This window comes from Euleptes europaea, chromosome 7 (genome assembly GCF_029931775.1).
Source record: "Euleptes europaea isolate rEulEur1 chromosome 7, rEulEur1.hap1, whole genome shotgun sequence".
NCBI classification, from domain to species: Eukaryota; Metazoa; Chordata; class Lepidosauria; order Squamata; family Sphaerodactylidae; genus Euleptes; species Euleptes europaea.
This window is the reverse complement of record NC_079318.1, coordinates 99,584,047-99,601,148: the sequence shown is the minus strand read 5'-3', so window position 1 is coordinate 99,601,148 and position 17,102 is coordinate 99,584,047. Positions and strand designations below refer to the sequence as shown.

At 50.4% G+C, this 17,102-nt stretch overlaps 1 protein-coding gene across 1 annotated transcript; it reads right to left on the bottom strand.

Annotated features, from left to right (window-relative positions):
• Nucleotides 1–165: 165 nt before the first annotated feature.
• TNFAIP8L2 (TNF alpha induced protein 8 like 2) lies at nt 166–14,421 on the bottom strand. Its single transcript, XM_056853226.1, has 2 exons — nt 14,374–14,421; nt 166–731 (listed from the first exon to the last, which is right to left on the bottom strand). Exon 2 carries the CDS (start codon nt 724–726, stop codon nt 166–168), a length of 561 nt encoding a protein of 186 aa, XP_056709204.1. The 5' UTR covers nt 727–731; nt 14,374–14,421.
• Between the last annotated feature and the right edge of the window lie 2,681 nt (nt 14,422–17,102).

Below are 17,102 nucleotides of genomic sequence, written 5' to 3'. Positions count from 1 at the left end.
TCCTAACCTGGGTCACAGTGTAACATCTGGATGGGTACAGTGACACCCCCATCCCCTTTACCAGGAGTTTGGGTTGGGTCTCCCAGCCTAATTTTTCCAGCGGCAAGTTTTGTTGCAATGTGCTTTCCTGAGTTGTTCTTTTCTATCTCCCGTCCTGGCGGGATCTCACAATTTCCCTTCATCAATGAGCCTGTTCAGCCCCTCGCAGATCTTTTTCAAGCGAGGCTGGTAGGGTTCCCCGGGGCTGTACAGCCGGGTCAGGAGTTCCGTATCAGCGAAGTGGTCGAAGACGTGGCGGATGCGCCCGAGGGATTTGGGCGTCAGGTGGTTCTCGACCAGCTTCAGCAGCAAGTCCCGGCACTCCTGGAGGAGCTTGGCCAAGATGGCCTTCTCGAAGGTGAAGTCCACCTCGTGGAAGCTGATGGCCGTCATGGCCCCTTGGTGGAGCTTATGCTTGAACTCGGCTGCCCAGCACAGCTCCTCGTCGCTGAAGCAGTTGTTGCGGTAGAGGACGGAGATCTTGACTGTCATCTTGATGAGGTTCTTGATGACCTTCTGAGATTCGGCCCGGTTCTGGGTGTACTCCTTGGAGACCCGGTATATCTCGTCCAGGATCTCGCTGCTCGTGTCGTCGATGAACATGTTGGCCATGGATTTGCTGGCCATCCGGCTAAGGATTTTCTTCTCGGCCTGTATGGCCAGGCTGCGGGAGCTGAAGGTCTCCATCTCGACTGTGGGGAAAATGGAAAAGAAACACATTTGGTGAAGGCGTGGTTATGCCTCTGATTTACCCAGCATCCTTTCCTTGATATTGCAGAGCTTGAGAAGGTGCAGAAATGAGCAACCAAAATGATCAGGGGGCTACATCAACTGCCCTACGAGGAGCGGTTAAACTGCTTAGGGCTGTTAAGCTTGGAAAGAAGGCGGTTAAGGGGAGACATGATAGAGGTCTATAAAATTATGCATGGTATGGAGAGAGTGGACAGGGAGAAGCTTTCCTCCCCCTCCCATAATACCAGAACACGGGGTCATCAGCTGAAGCTGGTGAGAGATTCAAAACGCAGGGGGCTACCCCTGCCCCCTTTTTATCCCTTTTAGTCTACTGGAACTCAGGACACATCTCCTCTACAAGAAAGGTGCAGTATGTCCCTTAATCTACCTGCCATATGGCAAAACTCTCTCTCCTCCCTTTGAATTCTTAGATTCTTTGTCTATGTTTGTGTTGCACCATTGAACATTTGAAAACATAAACTCTCTTAATTCGGAATCCTTTGCTTCTGTCATTATTCTAAGGCAGGGGTGGGGAACCTTTTTCCTGCCAAGGGCCATTTGCACATTTTTAACATCATTCGAGGGCCATACCAGGTGTAGATCTCCCGGTGGGGGGTGGGAGGCTAGGGTTGCCAGGTATCCAGCCACCACCTGGAAGTTGGCAACCCCAGGGGAGGCCACACAGAGACGGCCTGCAGGGCACCCCCGCTCCCCCCTCCCAGGTGGGAGGGCAGCCAGTGGTGGGCCTGAGCAAACGAGGCACCAGGGGGGCGCAGCCCGCAGTCGATCGGCAAGGGAGGAAGGAAAACAGAGAAAGAGGAAAAGGGAGGGAGAAAGAGAGAGAAAGGGAGAAAGAAAAGGATGGAGGGAAAGAAAGAAAAGGACGGAGGGAAAGAAAGAAGACGGAGGGAGACAAAGAAAGAGACAGAAAAAGAGGGAGAAAGAAAGAAAAGGACAGAGGGAGACAAAAAAAGAGGGAGAAAAGGAGGGAGAAAGAGAGGGAGAGAAAGGGTGACAAGAAAAGAGGAAGAGAGAAAAGACTTCCCCCCCGACACACACACCCGTGCACGCCAGCACCGCACGACCGGGCCCCAGCCTACCCTGCCTGCACACACACACACACACACACACACACATGACGGCACAGGGAGCCCCACACGACCGGGCCCTAGTCTCCATGCCCTCCCCCCCAGAGTCCACAAAAGCCCCCCCCGAAGCCCGATCAGCTCCCACACACATGCTCTAGTGCCAGGAGCCGCCGGCCTCTCCCCCCTCCTCTCGCCGCTCAACAGCCGACAGGCAGAGAGAGGGGCTTACAATGTGCGTTCCTGCATGCCACAGCTGTAGGGGGCAGCCTTGGGGGAAGCGTCCCTCTCCTCTCGCCGACCAACAGCCAACAGTCAGTGAGAGGAGGTCCAAAGGGCTCCGCAGCACCCCTGTAAGCCGCAGCCCCAGGAACTTCCTTGGGGAGGGCCACCCTGCGCCCCCCCTCCGCAGCAGGGCCCCGGAGCTCCCGAGGGCCACAAAAAATGTCCTCGGGGGCCGCATACGGCCCCCGGGCCAGAGGTTCCCCATCCCTGTTCTAAGGTCACTGAAATGGACTCTGGTATACATTGGCTGCATCTCGCTATATAAATAAATGTTGTAATTGCCACTTGCTTGCTAATTTCCCCTTTTAAAGAGCATTTTGGCTAACAGCTGCCAACTTCGAAGTTTTAAGAGGGGAGTGGACATGTTCATGGAGGAGAGGGGTATTCATTGCTACTAGTTAAAATGGATACTAGTCATGCTGCATACCTATTCTCTCTAGTATCAGAGGAGCATGCCTACTATATTAGGTGCTGTGGAACACAGGCAGAATAAATGCTGCTGCAGTCGTCTTGTTTGTGGGCTTCCTAGAGGCACCCGGTTGGCCACAGTGTGAACAGACTGCTGGACTTGATGGACCTGGGTCTGATCCAGCATGGCTTTTCTTATGTTCTTATGTCAGATAAAGCTAAATGCAGAGTATTATTCCTTTTGTGTGGAAAGCATTACGTTTAAAACAGACATGTGGAGACTAGGAGTCTCTTTGTCTGTAGTGGTATAATAGTGGTTAAGAGCGGTGTACTCTAATCTGGAGAACCGGGTTCAATTCCCCACTCCTCCACTTGCAGCCTGCTGGCTGGCCTTGGGCCAGTCACAGTTCTCTCCGAACTCTATCACTCCCCCCACCTACCTCACAAAGTGTCTGTGGTGGGGAGGGGACGGGAAGGCGACTGTAAGACGCTTTGAGACTTCCTAAAGGTAGAGAAAAGCGGGGTATAAAAACCAACTCTTCTTCTTCTTCTAACATGGCATTACCCACTAAAGCACAGGGCTCTATTGAGATGACTATTCTCTCTAACAGCCAGTCTCTTACGGTTAAACAGCCCTTGGTCAGAAGTTTATTTATTCCAGGTGTCAGGTGAACACCCTGAATTCCAGCCAAAGATCACTCAATGTTATTTTTTAAGATTTTGTACTTGAAAACAGTCTGATCGTTCTGTAAATGATTAAATATAAAAGCAGCACAATTATACAAATCCCGCTAGCATATGTTAATGAAATGAGAAATAAAGAGGCATCCATATCACCTCCTACCTATCTTAAATGTAAAAGATAACACACAGTTTCTAAGATTCTCACCAAAGTTCTTTCAGAAAGATACCCCATATCTGAGAGATTCAGGGTATTTTTAGGATGATTTATCTATGTCTGATTACAAAAACCTTGCACGACTATTAAACCATCTAATTTGTTTCCTCTGAAGGTGTGATGTAAGACACCTCTGAGCATTGACTGACACTTTCCCAAGAAATACTTGTTCCAAAGCTTTGCTCTGCTTGTTCTGCTCTTGCTAAGATTTTATCTGCGCATAAGGCCATTGATTCATAAATTATCTTTCTCAAGGATGGAACAGTGAGCAGAGCTAACACAGCAAGAAACCAGTATACGGTTGCAGAAATTCTCAGGCCTGCTTTGTTCAATAATCTATACCTTCAACAGTCTATGCATTTTATTTATTTTAAAAAACTTATTACCTGCCTTTCTTCCTTATGGAGCTCAAGGTGTCTTACGTAGATCAAATACACAGAATAATACATTAAAAACATAAAACCCAACATTTGAAATCACAACTCAGGACTGCTAGTAAACTTAACCAAATGCAGTCCTAAATAAAACCGTCTTCAACTACCTCCGAAAGATCGAAAGTGAGAGTGCCTGGTGCACCTCTCCGGGAAGGTTTTTCCATGTGGGGCTGCTACTAAAAAGACCCTGTCTCATTTGTTGCCTTGACTCTATGTGTGTAGTGTGTTTATGTGTAGTTTGTAAAGCCAGGGTTGTGTAGTGGTTAAGAGCAGTGGACTCCAATATGGAGAACTGGGTTTGATTCCCCACTCCTCCACATGAGCGGCGGACTCCAATCTGGAGAGCCGGGTTCGATTCCCCACTCTTCCACATGAAACCTGCTGGGTGACTTTGGGCTAGTCACAGTTCTCTCCGAACTCTCGATCAGCATGGGCGAGTGGGCATGGCCACGTGGGAGGAGAATGAAACACGGTCTGCTCTCCTAAACAGAAAAACTTTATTGCTACAGATTATGAAGATAGGGCACCCAATAAGAGAAAATGACTGTCATGCCTACTGGTTATACAAATCTAAGGAAAATAACAGGAAAATCATATCACTAAGAGGCAGCATGGTGTAGAGGTTAGGAGCGGTGAATTCTAATCTGGAGAACTGGGTTTGATTCCCCACTAGGGTTGCCAACCTCCAGGTAATCCTGGAGAAAGAAAGGCTCAGTGCTGTATGGATAATGGAAGGAATCCAGACAGCACTCACACAATATATATTAAAGTACTAATTTATAAAGGTGAAGGAAGGTGCAAAAGTGAACAATATATACAACGAGGTAATAACCAGATACACATATAGATATCAATAGCAGTCCAGCAGCAAAAAAGTTCAATGTATAAATATCCTGGGAGTCAGGTAAGTCAACGTCAATTCCTGAGTGTCCTGAGTAACAGGTAAGAAATTTTTTATACTCAAATATGGACTTCTTTAGATGTTGTAAGTTGCTGGAAAGCGGAGTCCCAGGCAGGAGCCACGGAGGGAAGCTGTTAGGACGTGTTGTCTAGATCCAAATCACGTTTCGCTCATGGCTTCATCAGCTATCTGTATCAATAAAGTGCAAGGAAAAAACACAGTCTCATAGGACCAGAAGAAATTCATGTAGGTCTCAAAATGGACAAGTGATTCCCTCCGTGGCTCCTGCCTGGGACTCCGCTTTCCAGCAACTTACAACATCTAAAGAAGTCCATATTTGAGTACAAAAATTTTCTTACCTGTTACTCAGGACACTCAGGAATTGACGTTGACTTACCTGACTCCCAGGATATTTATACATTGAACTTTTTTGCTGCTGGACTGCTATTGATATCTGTATGTGTATCTGGTTATTACCTCGTTGTATATATTGTTCACTTTTGCACCTTCCTTCACCTTTATAAATTAGTACTTTAATATATATTGTGTGAGTGCTGTCTGGATTCCTTCCAACCTCCAGGTAATAGCAGAAGATCTCCTACTATTACAACTGATCTCCAGCCGATAGAGATCAGTTCCCCTGGAGAAAATGGCCGCTTTGGCCATTGGACTCTATGGCATTGAAGTCCCTCCCCAAACCCCGCCCTCCTCAGGCTCCACCCTAGAAACCTCCTGCGGATGGCAAAGAGGGACCTGGCAACCCTATTACCGCTCCTCCACATGAAACCTGCTGGGTGACCTTGGGCTAGTCACAGTTCTCTTCGAGCTCTCTCAGCCCCACCTACCTCACATGATGTTTGTTGTGGGGAGAGGAAGGGAAAGAGATTGTAAGCCAGTTTGATTCTCCTTAAAAAGGTATAGAAAATCGGCATATAAAAACCAACTCTTCATTTTCTTCTTCTAGACTTAACAATACAGAAGGTTTATCTCCAACACACCTTTCTGGATGTCTGTGGAACAAATGCAAATCCTGACCCCCACCTGCTCCATGCAGGGGAATCTGATTCCTAGCATTTGAACAATGCTGGCAGGAGGTTTCCACTCTTTTAACCTTCCAGCCTGTTCTGGCAGGAAGCCTCTTACCCAATCCAGATTTTGGGGAACTCGCTGTCATGTGGGAAGGCAAACTCCAGATCTCCCAATCAACCAAGGGCGCACATTCCACACATCTCAATACCCAGATCATGTTTTACAACAGCTATCCACCTTGCCCTTCCGGGCAGGTAGAGCAAATTGTTATCTCTGCTCTCTGACCTCTTGGTGCATTTTATGGCTCTCTTCCCTGGAAACCCCTCATGAGCTTGAAAGCACCTTACACCTCCAAGGCATGACAGGTGTACCCACCAAGCGTGTTTCTTTGATGGTTGGGGTAGTCCCTGTGATCTTAATTCCCAGAAAGCAACATATGGGAGGAAACGGTCCTTCAGATACCCCCGTCCCAAACCATGTGGAGCTTTAAATGTCAAAACCAACACCTTGAGTTGGGCTCAGGTGTGGATTGGTAGCCAGGATAAGTGCCGTAATTTCGGGGTCACATGCTCCCAATGGCTGGCCCCAACCAGCAGTCTAGCTGCACCATTCTGCAAGGACTGCAGCCGCCGAACACTCTTCAAGGGTAGCTCCAACTACAGCTCATTGCAGTAGTCCAGTCTAGATCTCCCTGCTGGTGTGGAGTTTTGGCTGTGGTGCACCCACAATACTATTCAGCTGCCTTGGCTGCCGCCTAAGGACATTCTTAAGAGCTGTAGTTCCACATGGAGGCGAGTAACTCTTCAGACCACTGCATGCTTATCTATGAATGGGCTTTGGGGACAGGAATGCGGAATAACAGTGGGGCATTTGGGAATATTGACCATTTCATTACTGGGGTGGGTGGAGTGGACTGCAAGCCATGAAACAATTTCCAAAAGTGGTTGAACAGGCTGAAAAATTGCATGCATTCATTCAAAACATTTCTATGCTGCCTTTCCATCCAACTCATGTTACCTTAGGTACTGCATATTTCAAACATTAAAGCAGCATTTAAAATACTAATGTATTTACTTAAATCCCATCTCGCTCCTTAATGGGGACCCAAAATAGCCTGCATCCTTCTCCTCTCCTCCATTTTACCATCACAACAACCCTGTGAGGTGGGTTGTGACTGGCCCAAGCTTCCTAGCAGGGTGGGGATTCAAACCTGGGTCTCCCAGATCATAGTCCAGTACTCTAACCTCTACACCACACTGGTCCATCCAAGTCAGTATTGTCTACTCAGACCAGCAGCGGCTCTCCAGGGTCTCAGGCAGAGGCCTTTCACATTGCCTAGTCCCTTTAACTGGAGATGTCAGGGATTGAATCTGGGACCTTCTGCATGTCAAGCAGATACTCTACCACTGAGCCACGGCCCCTCCCCGTTAGCTCCCACCCATCCCAAAACTGCCTCCAGGCACTGGCTCAGGGTTCCTGCAGCCCTCCTGGGATCTGCTGGAGGGTTGAGATAGATCTGAGCATCATCCACAAATTGGTGGTAACTCAGCACAGATCTCCAGATGACCTCTCCTGGTGGCTTCATATTAGGGTTGCCAGCTTCCAGGCGGTGCCTGGAGATCTCCTGGAATTAGGACTGATCTTCAAGTGACAGAGATCAGTTCCCCTGGAGAAAATGGGTGCTTTGGAGGGAGGACTCTATGGCATTATAATCCACTGAAGTCACACCTCTTCCCAAACCCTGCCCTCCTCAGGCCCCACCCCCAAAATCTCCAGGCATTTCCCAATCTGGAGCTGGCAACCCTAATTATACCCCACTGAGGTCCTTGTCCTCCCCAGGCTCCACCCCCGAATCTCCAGGGGTTCCCCAGCCTGGATCTGGCAACTAAGGTTGCCAGGTCCCTCTTTGCCACCGTCGGGAGGTTTTTGAGGTGGAGCCTGAGGGGGGCGGGGTTTGGGGAGGGGAGGGACTTCACTGCCACAGAGTCCAATTGCCAAAGTGGCCATTTTCTCCAGGGGAACTCATCTCTATTGGCTGGAGATCAGTTGCAATAGCAGATCTCCAGCCACCACCTGGAGGTCAGCAACCCTACTGGCAACCCTACACCCCGCCTCATTCCCCACCAGTGGCAACCCTACAAGGAAGCTGATCTTGGGGGTGGGAGGGGATGGGGCTGTCCCTTTCTGGAGATCTCCAGCCACTGGTTAGGAATGCTACAACACTGGACTACCCATATTCAGCAGAAACTTGGGATAGGTGGCCCACACCGAGTTGCCAACTTCGGGCTGGGAAATTCCCAGAGATTTTGGGGGTGAAGCCCGGGGAAGGACCTCAACAGGACACGACACCATGGAGTCCTCCTTCCAAAGAGCCAGTGTGGTGTAGTGGTTAAGAGCGGTGGTTTGGAGAGGTGGATTCTGATCTGGAGAACCGGGTTTGATTCCCTGCTCCTCCAGATGAGAGGTGGAGGCTAATCTGGTGAACCGGGTTGGTTTCCCCACTCCTCCACATGAAGCCAGCTGGGTGACCTTGGGCGAGTCACAACTCTCTTGGAGCTCTCTCAGCCCCACCTACCTCACAGTGGGGAGGGGCAGGGAAGGTGATTTGAGTCTCCCTTAAGGGATAGAGAAAGTCGGCATATAAAAACCAACTCTTCTTCTTCTTCTTCTTCTTCTTAAGTAATTGATCTCGGGAGATTTCAGGCCACTCCTGGAGGTTGGCAACCCCAGGCCCACGAGGCCTCTTCCAAGTGTCAGATTCTTATGCTGGAGGAAAACTGAAAAACAGAAGTTCCTGCATTTTAGGTCAGCACCTGCTTCTCGCTTCTGAGGAAGTGGTCTCTGGGTCACAGAAATCGCTGACAGAACAAATCCGGTTGCCTTTAAAGCCTCTCTGCTGTTTCATCTGCAACCCTCTTGAGCCGGCTCCACACACTCCAGAATTTGCATATGCCTTCACTTTGTGCTGGGGTCGGGTGAGCCCGGTTCTGCCTATGGTTGCCAACCTCCAGGTGGGGCCTGGAGACCTCCCGGAATTACAACTGCTCTCCAGATGACAGAGATCAGTTCCCCTTGAGGAAACGGCTGCTTTGGAGGGTGGAGTCTATGCCATTATACTAGGGTTGCCAACTTCCAGGTACTAGTTGGAGATCTCCTGCTGTTACAGCTAGGGTTGCCAGGTCCCTCTTCACCACCGGCAGGAGGTTTTGGGGGCAGAGCCTGAGAAGGGCGGGGTTTGGGGAGGCGAGGGACTTCAATGCCATAGAGTCCAATGGCCAAGGCGGCCATTTTCTCCAGGTGAACTGACCTCTATCAGCTGGAGATCAGTTGTAATAGCAGGAGATCTCCTGCTAGTATCTGGAGGTTGGCAACCCTAATTACAACTAATTACAGCCAACAGAAATCAGTTCACCTGGAGAAAATGGCCACTTTGGCCATTGGACTCTATGGCATTGAAGTCCCTCCCCAAACCCCTCTCTCCTCAGGCTCTGCCCCCAAAATCTCCAGGTATTTCCCTACCCGGAGCTGGCAACCCCAATCCCAGGAGATCTCCAGCTACCACCTGGAGGTTGGCAACCACACTTTTGCCATCCAGGTACGTGCTTTATCAGAGCAGAGATTTGGCCTCTTCTTCTTTCAATGAAATTCACCATGGTGTGTCCAATGCGGGGGGAAAGCCCTGAGCCACCTCTCAAAAAGGCTTTGAGGAGGCCGGCCCGATATGTGCAACTCCTTTCAAGGCATAACCTCGATGAGGCTTTAGCATATTTTTGACACCGGCCACCGTTTCCTTCTCTGGTTCTCCCCACCCGCCACCTCCACAGATGTGAGGCGGTTTCCTGTTTTTATCCTTTTGTCTTGACGCGAGAACCTCCGCTCTTCCGGAAGCTCCTTTTCAGAACCTCCGGGGCTGGCGGATCGCTCTGACTTTCCTCGCCGGCCCTCCATTGTCTGTTCTGTCCGAAACTTAATTTAATGTATTTTTAAAGAATGGATGACATGAACACTTCCCACAAGACCATCTTTAGCTAGAGTTGCACACCTCAGGGTTTTGGCTGGAGAGCTCCCTCTATTACATCTAGGGCTGCCAACCTCCCGGTACTAGCTGGAGATCTCCTGCTATTACAACTGATCTCCAGCCGATAGAGATCAGTTCATTTGGAGAAAATGACCGCTTTGGCCATTGGACTCTATTGATCTCCAGCTAATACCTGGAGGTTGGCAACCCCAGGCTCTACCCCCCAAATCTCTAGGTATTTCCCAACTCGGAGCTGGCAAGCCTATCTTTAGCCTCTTCATGCAAAGCCACCTGGTGACTGAGGAAGGCCCCTGACTTGTGATTAGGGTTGCCAACTCCGGGGTGAAAAATACCTGGAGATTGGGGGGTGGGGGTGAAGCCCGGGGAGGGGCAGGGTTTGGGGAGGGCAGGGACTTCAATGGGGTGTAATGCAATAGAATCCACCTTCCAAAGCAGCCATTTTTCTACAGGGGGGGCTGATCTCTGTTACCTGGAGCTCATTTATAACACCAAGAGTTCTCCAGGACCTACCTGGAGGTTGTCAACCCTACTTGCAATGCAGGGCTAGGATACTATCCCGTCTCATTAAGGCCTGGGGGAATGCATTCAGCCCACATCCTCCTAATGCAAATGTATGTATTTAATTTATTTCCTGGGGATTATGGCCGCTTAGAATCTGCCCCTTCCATGTCTGGAAGGCAGGAAGCTGATCTTCTGGGCAGGAGGCGATCTCCTTCAAGCTCCGGTACCCGTCATCTGAGAAACTGGCCGAGCCAGAAAAACCGAGCGACTTCTAAAACGTTGTCCTCCTCCCGCATCCCCGTCGGAACGTGTCCGGCTCCATTCCAGGAGGCAGAACGTTCATTAGCTGGGAGCTGCAATTTGGCGTCGCCTTTCATTGCTCCCCGGTTTCCTCAGGCCAGATTCCCCCATGAAATGAATACCTGCCTCCTAATTGCAGGGAAGAAAAACCGGACGGAGGACGTGCACAGAGGCCAAGCCTGGCAGAAAAATATCTTTGGGGAGAATCATTTCCCAGCACGTTTGTTTTCGTGCCCGGTTAGATCTTCCCCTCCAGCCTAGGGTTGCCAACCTCCAGATACTAGCTGGAGATCTCCTGCTATTACAACTGATCTCCAGCCGATAGAAATCAGTTCACCTGGAGGAAATGGCCACTTTGGCAATTGGACTCTATGACATTGAAGCCCCTCCCCTCCCCAAACCCCACCCTCCTCAGGCTCCGCCCCAAAAACCTCCCGCCGATGGCAAAAGGGAACCTGGCAACCCTACCCCAGCCTCAATAGAAAGCTTTGGAGATAGGGTTGGCAACCTCCAGGGGGTAGCTGCAGATCTCCTGGGATCACAACGGATCTCCAGGCGACAGAGATCAGTTCACCTGGAGAAAATGGCTGCTTTGGAAGGTGGACCCTATGTCATTGTACCCCACTAAAGTTCCTCCCCTCCCCAAACCCTGCCCTCCTCAGGCCACACCCCCAAAATCTCCAGGTATTTCCCCAAACTGGACCTGGTAACCATAGTTGCCAACCTCCAGGTGGTACCTGGAGATCTCCCATTATTACAATTGATCTCACATGAACACCTGAAGCGGCCTTCTACTGAATCAGACCCTCGGTCCATCAAAGTCAGTATTGTCTACTCAGACCGGCAGCGGCTCTCCAGCTTCTCCAGGCGACAGTGGCCGCTTTGAAAGGTGGACTTTATGGGATTATACCCCATTGAAGTCCCTCCTCTCCCCAAACCCCTCCCTTCTCAGGTGCCACCCCCAAAATATCCAGGTATTTCCCTCCCAAACTTTAGCTGGTAACCCTGGTTGCCAGCCTCCAGGTGGTAGCTGGAGATCTCCCATTATTACATCTCCAGGCAACAGAGATCAGTTCCCAACCCGGAGCCGGCAACCCTATTTGGAGAGTTGCCTGAAAGGAAGAAATCCAACAGGTGAGGTTGGGCCCTGGACTTTCCTGCTGCTCAGCATGGTGAGCAGGAACTATACAGGCAGAGAAGCTCTTGCAGCAGGAATAGCAGCATCACACCAACGTTGTGTAGTGGTTAGAGTGATGGGCTAGGATACGGGAGGCCCTGGGTTCAAATCCTTACTTTGCCACGGAAGCTTGCCGTATGCTCCAAAGTAGCCCTTTTCTCCAAGGGAACTGATGTTGGTCATCTGGAGATCAGCTGTAATCTCCAGGTACCACCTGGAGGTTGACAACCTGAGGGAAAAAGTTAAAATGTGCCCTACGCTCCGGCTGTTATCTGAGCCGGGCACCTTTGAGTGTTGTGTGCCCTCAAGTCACTTCCAACCTATGGTGACCCTATGAATTCATGACCTCCAAAATGCTCAGGTCTTGCAAAATGAGGGCTGTGGCTTCCTTGACTGAGTCAATCCATCTCAGGTTGGGTCTCCCTCTTTTCCTGCTGCCTTCAACTTTTCTTAGCATTATTGTAGGGTTGCCAACCTCCAGGTTGCAACCTCTATTGTATCTGATTTCCAGGCGACAGAGATCAGTTCTCCTGGAGGAAATGGCGGCTTTGGAAGGTGGACTTGATGGCATTATACCCTGCTGAGGTCCCTCCCCTCCCCTCCCCAAACCCCACCCTCCTCAGGCTCCACCCCCAAAATCTACAGTTATTTTCCAACCCGGAGCTGGCAACTCTACCGATAAGCCTTCTCATAATGTGTCCGAAGCACCATAGCCTCACCTTTATATAGCACCTTAATAACAGCTGTTTAGCTTTTTAAAAGTGTCATAGATTATTGATGGATCTCCCAAGGTCAAGTCTGTCTAAAGGACGGCCTCTTCCCATATTTCCCTGTGTGCTACTTAAGGTTCCCAGGTTCCCACCTGCTAGCTCTCCCCTACCCCATTTAGGGTAGCCTGCCCGGCATCAGAGTAAGCCAATACAATCAACAGAATGTGGCATCCCAATAGACAGTGCAATAGGATTTGGATCGTAGGAATCTGGGACCAACCAGAAATATAAACAGAATGGAAGCAAAACCTAAGCCTTGGCATGATCTAGTCAGTGGTGCAAAAATTACATTATAGGGGCCGTGGCTCAGTGGTAGAACATCTGCTTGGCTTGCAAAAGGTCCCAGGTTCAATCCCCGGCATCTCCAGTTAAAGCAGGGGTGGGGAACGTCAGGCCCGGGGGCCGTTTAAGGCCCGCGAAATCATTTGGTCTGGCCCTTCGTGGGTCCTGCCAGATTTCTAGCTCAGAAGGATCTAAGATTGGTGATCCGCACCCTATCGCAGACAGGAATAGCCTCTATTCAAGGCAGATGTGTGTTTGTTTTGCTGAGAAAAGGAACTTTTCCCCCCCTTTGCAGAAGAGTTGTTAGCTATGGAGCTGCTAGGACCTCCCAAGAAACTGTGTTAACCCTTTCCCACCCAGGCCATGGAGAAACGTATTGGTCGGCTAATTTTTAAGTTGATAATTTTGGATGGCCCGCGAATGATGTTATAAATATCCAAATGGCCCTTGGCAGAAAAAAAGTTCCCCTCCCCTGAGTTAAATACCCGCAGGTGGGGCAACCCTAGGCGAATTAGAAGGGAAAGGATTTTCTTCCTGAAGGCATCTTGTCTTGCCTCTGCTTGAAAGAGGATGCTGGATTAGATGGACACATTTTTTGTGACCCAACAGGGAACTTTTTAGGAGAGTGTGCCATGAGGACTAGAAAATTGCCCTTGTTTCAAAGGAAAGTTGACCCCCCCATTCCAGAGCATCAAACTGTCCCTTGCTCTGTTTCCATACTGGTGTCCCTTCAGGTAATTTTTCTCTTTCATACACTTTGTCCATAAACACAGCTCATTTGAAAGGATTCCAGCTAGGGTTGCCAACCTCCAGGTGGGGCCCGAAGATCTCCAGGAATTACAACACATCTCCGGGCAACAGTGATCAGTTCCCCTGGAAAAAATGGCAGCATTGGAGTGCGGGCTGTATGCTATCACATCCCTGCTGAACTTACTCCGCTCCCCAAACCTTGCCCTCCTCAGGCTGCACCCCCAAATCTCCAGGAATTTCCCAACCCAGAGTTGGCAACCCTAATTCCAGCTGCACCCAAAGTTCTTTTCACCGGCCCATTTGGAAGCTTCCCTGCAGAGCTTAATCTCTACAAGCAGGAGGTGCCAGGACTTTAACGTGCCCTGAACTCCCTCTGCACCATGAGGCCTGCAGTTATGCAGTCAGTGGTGAGGGAAACGCACTTTGCACATGCTCCACGGTGCCCGTCTTGCATTGAGACCTAGCCTAAGGAGCCAGCGTTGAAGGATCAGGCTGAGGGAGTCCGGCTACGAGCTCAACCTGCCGCCTTCCCCGCAGCCACGCGACTTCCCCATTTCTTACCATCACCGCGGCTCAACCCCGCTTGCCTGTCGCAACACGTTGGGAGGAAAATGAATTTTGTCGAGGAACGAAAACAAACAAGACGGGCATCCTGTCCCACACCTGCCCTCCACGCGCTAGATCTGGGGTGCTCCTCAGTTTAAAGCTCTACCCCCCTTTTTCGAAAGCCCTCGCTCACTCACCGTGTCCCCTGATGTCAAGGAGCGCATATGAACAGTCCCTGCCAAGCGCCGGACGCCGAGGAGGAAAAGAAGAAGTGAAAAAAAAAGAGGAGAGCGCAAGAGTGTAGAGGCAAGGCTGTCCGGCAGCCTGGCGTAGACTTCCTTGAGGCAGCACGCCCCGTCAGCTGACAAAACCCTGACTTAATTCTCCGGCCCCAGAAATAACAGCTGCCTGCTTACATGATACCCAGAGGGAGGCAGGAGGAATGAGTAATGCGGAAGAGACCTGGACAGTCTGCATACTTGTTGCACTGAACAATCCACGTCCGTGCCCTGCGGGGCGGTCCTGGTGGCGCTCCCCTCAGGTGGACGGTTCAGTTCCCGACTTGACCAGGAAAGGCTTCTCTGAGGATCGGGCGACAGCGCCCAGAAAGGTTTCGAAGCGGCGTCGCCTAGGGGCTGGGGTGCCCGATGGCAGTGCTGGCATAAGGTGTTTCTGGCATTGGTGTCTTGTGATGTAGCTTTGACGGGCCGGCTGGGAGGACGCCACACCGCCGAGCATTTCTGGAAGCCACCAAAGGGTCTTAACAGAATTACGCGGGGGTCCAGGGGCGGTGTAAAGAAAGTTTATTCCAGCAAATCAGATGAACACATGGACACAGGAAGCTGCCTGATACCGAATCATACCCTTGGTTCATCATAGAATCATAGAGTTGGAAGGAGCCACCAGGGTCATCGAGTCCAACCCCCTGCACAATGCAGGGAAACCCCAGTGACCCCTACTCCATGCCCAGAAGATGGCAAAAAACCCCGTCCAGGGTCCCTGGCCAATCTGGCCTGGAGGAAAATTGCTTCCTGACCCCAAAGTGATGATTGGCATTTCCCTGGGCGTGTAAGAAAGGGCCGTGAGAGCCAAACACCAATGCAACCCTTCCTGTCCTCCCTCTCATGATCTGCCTAAGTTCACCGAATAAGCATTGCTGGCAGATGGCCATCAAGGTCAGACTTGTCTACTCAGACTGGCTGTGGCTCTCTAGGGTCTCAGGCGGAGGTCTTCTACATCACCTCCTACCTGGTCCTTTCAACTGCAGGAAATTCACAACTACCTCCCCCCACACACACACCCAGTGACCCCTACACCATGCCCAGAAGATGCCCTCCCTCTCATGATCTGCCTAAGGTCACAGAACCAGCATTGCTGACAGATGGCCATCTAGCCTCTGCTTAAAAACCTCCAGGGAAGGAGCGCTTACCCCCTTCCAAGAAGCCTGTTCCACTGAGGAATCACTCTTAACTGTTAGAAAATTCCTCCTAATGTATAGACGGAAAGTCTTTGGATTTAATTTCAACCCCTTGGTTCTGGTCCGACCTTCTGGGGCAACAGAAAACAACTCGGCACCCTCCTCTATATGACAGCCCTTCAAGTACTTGAAGATGGTTATCCTAACAGTATTGTGGTTGGAGTCTGCTACAGACCTCCTGACCAGGGTGAGGGGGTGGATGCTGCCCTCCTTGAGCAGACTGAAAGGGTTTCCAAGCAACGTGACCTTGTAGTTATGGGTGATTTCAACTTCCCTGATGTGTGCTGGGAGACAAACTCCACAAAGCGACCACAGTCCCACAAGTTCCTCACCTGCCTGGCCGACAACTTCCTTCATCAAATGGTGGAGGTAGCTATGAGGGGCTCGGCTATCCTCGTCTTAGAATCATAGAATAGAATAGAACCATAGAGTTGGAAGGGACCACCAGGGTCATCTAGTCCAACCGCCTGAACAATGCAGGAAATTCACCACTACCTCCCCCCCACAGACCCCCAGTGGCCCCTACTCCATGCCCAGAAGATGGCCAAGATGCCCTCCCTCTCACGAACTGCCTAAGGTCATAGAATCAGCCTTGCTGACGGATGGCCATCTAGCCTCTGCTTAAAAACCTCCAGGGAAGGAGAGCTCACCACCTCCCGAGGAAGCCTGTTCCACTGAGGAACCACTCTGACCGTCAGGAAGTTGTTCCTACTGTCTAGACGGAAACTCTTTTGATTTAATCTCAACCCATTCGCTCTGGTCCGACCTTCTGGAGCAACAGATTTAATAGTGGCCAACAGGCAAGAGATGATAGATGAGGTGAAGGTGGTGGGGACCTTAGGGGGAAGTGACCCTGTTGTTTTAGAATTCCTTTTGCTGTGGGGACCAAGGAGGTTCATAGCCACATGTGTCTGTTAGATTTTGGTAGGGCAGATTTTAGCAAACTCAGAGGCATGATGAGGATCATCCCATGGGCAAGGCACCTGGTCAGCCACTGTGGGACCAGACTGCTGGACTTGATGGACCTTGGTCTGATCCAGCAGGGCCTTTCTTATGTTCTTAAGTCCCTCCCCTCACTAAATCCTGCCCTCCTCAGGCTCCACCTCCAAATCAGGTATTTCCCAACCTGGAGCTGGCAGCCCTTACACCGGCCCCTTGAATTGTGCCTGGATGCAAATTGGGAGCCCATGTAGATGGGCCAAGACTGGAATGGTATGGTCTATGACCCATGGCAGTTAGCATTTTGGCTACAACATTCTTTGCCACCGGTATGGCCTCCCAAATCCCTCTTTTGATGGCGCTTCTAATTTTTGCTGATGGAACCATTGGATTTTTATGTTCATGCCCTTTTTGTGCCAAATTTTTCCCACGCAATGTACACATTTTCAATAACATCTGTACAACAACAGATCAGCTGTATCATACGTAAGGATGAGATACTTGGGGTCG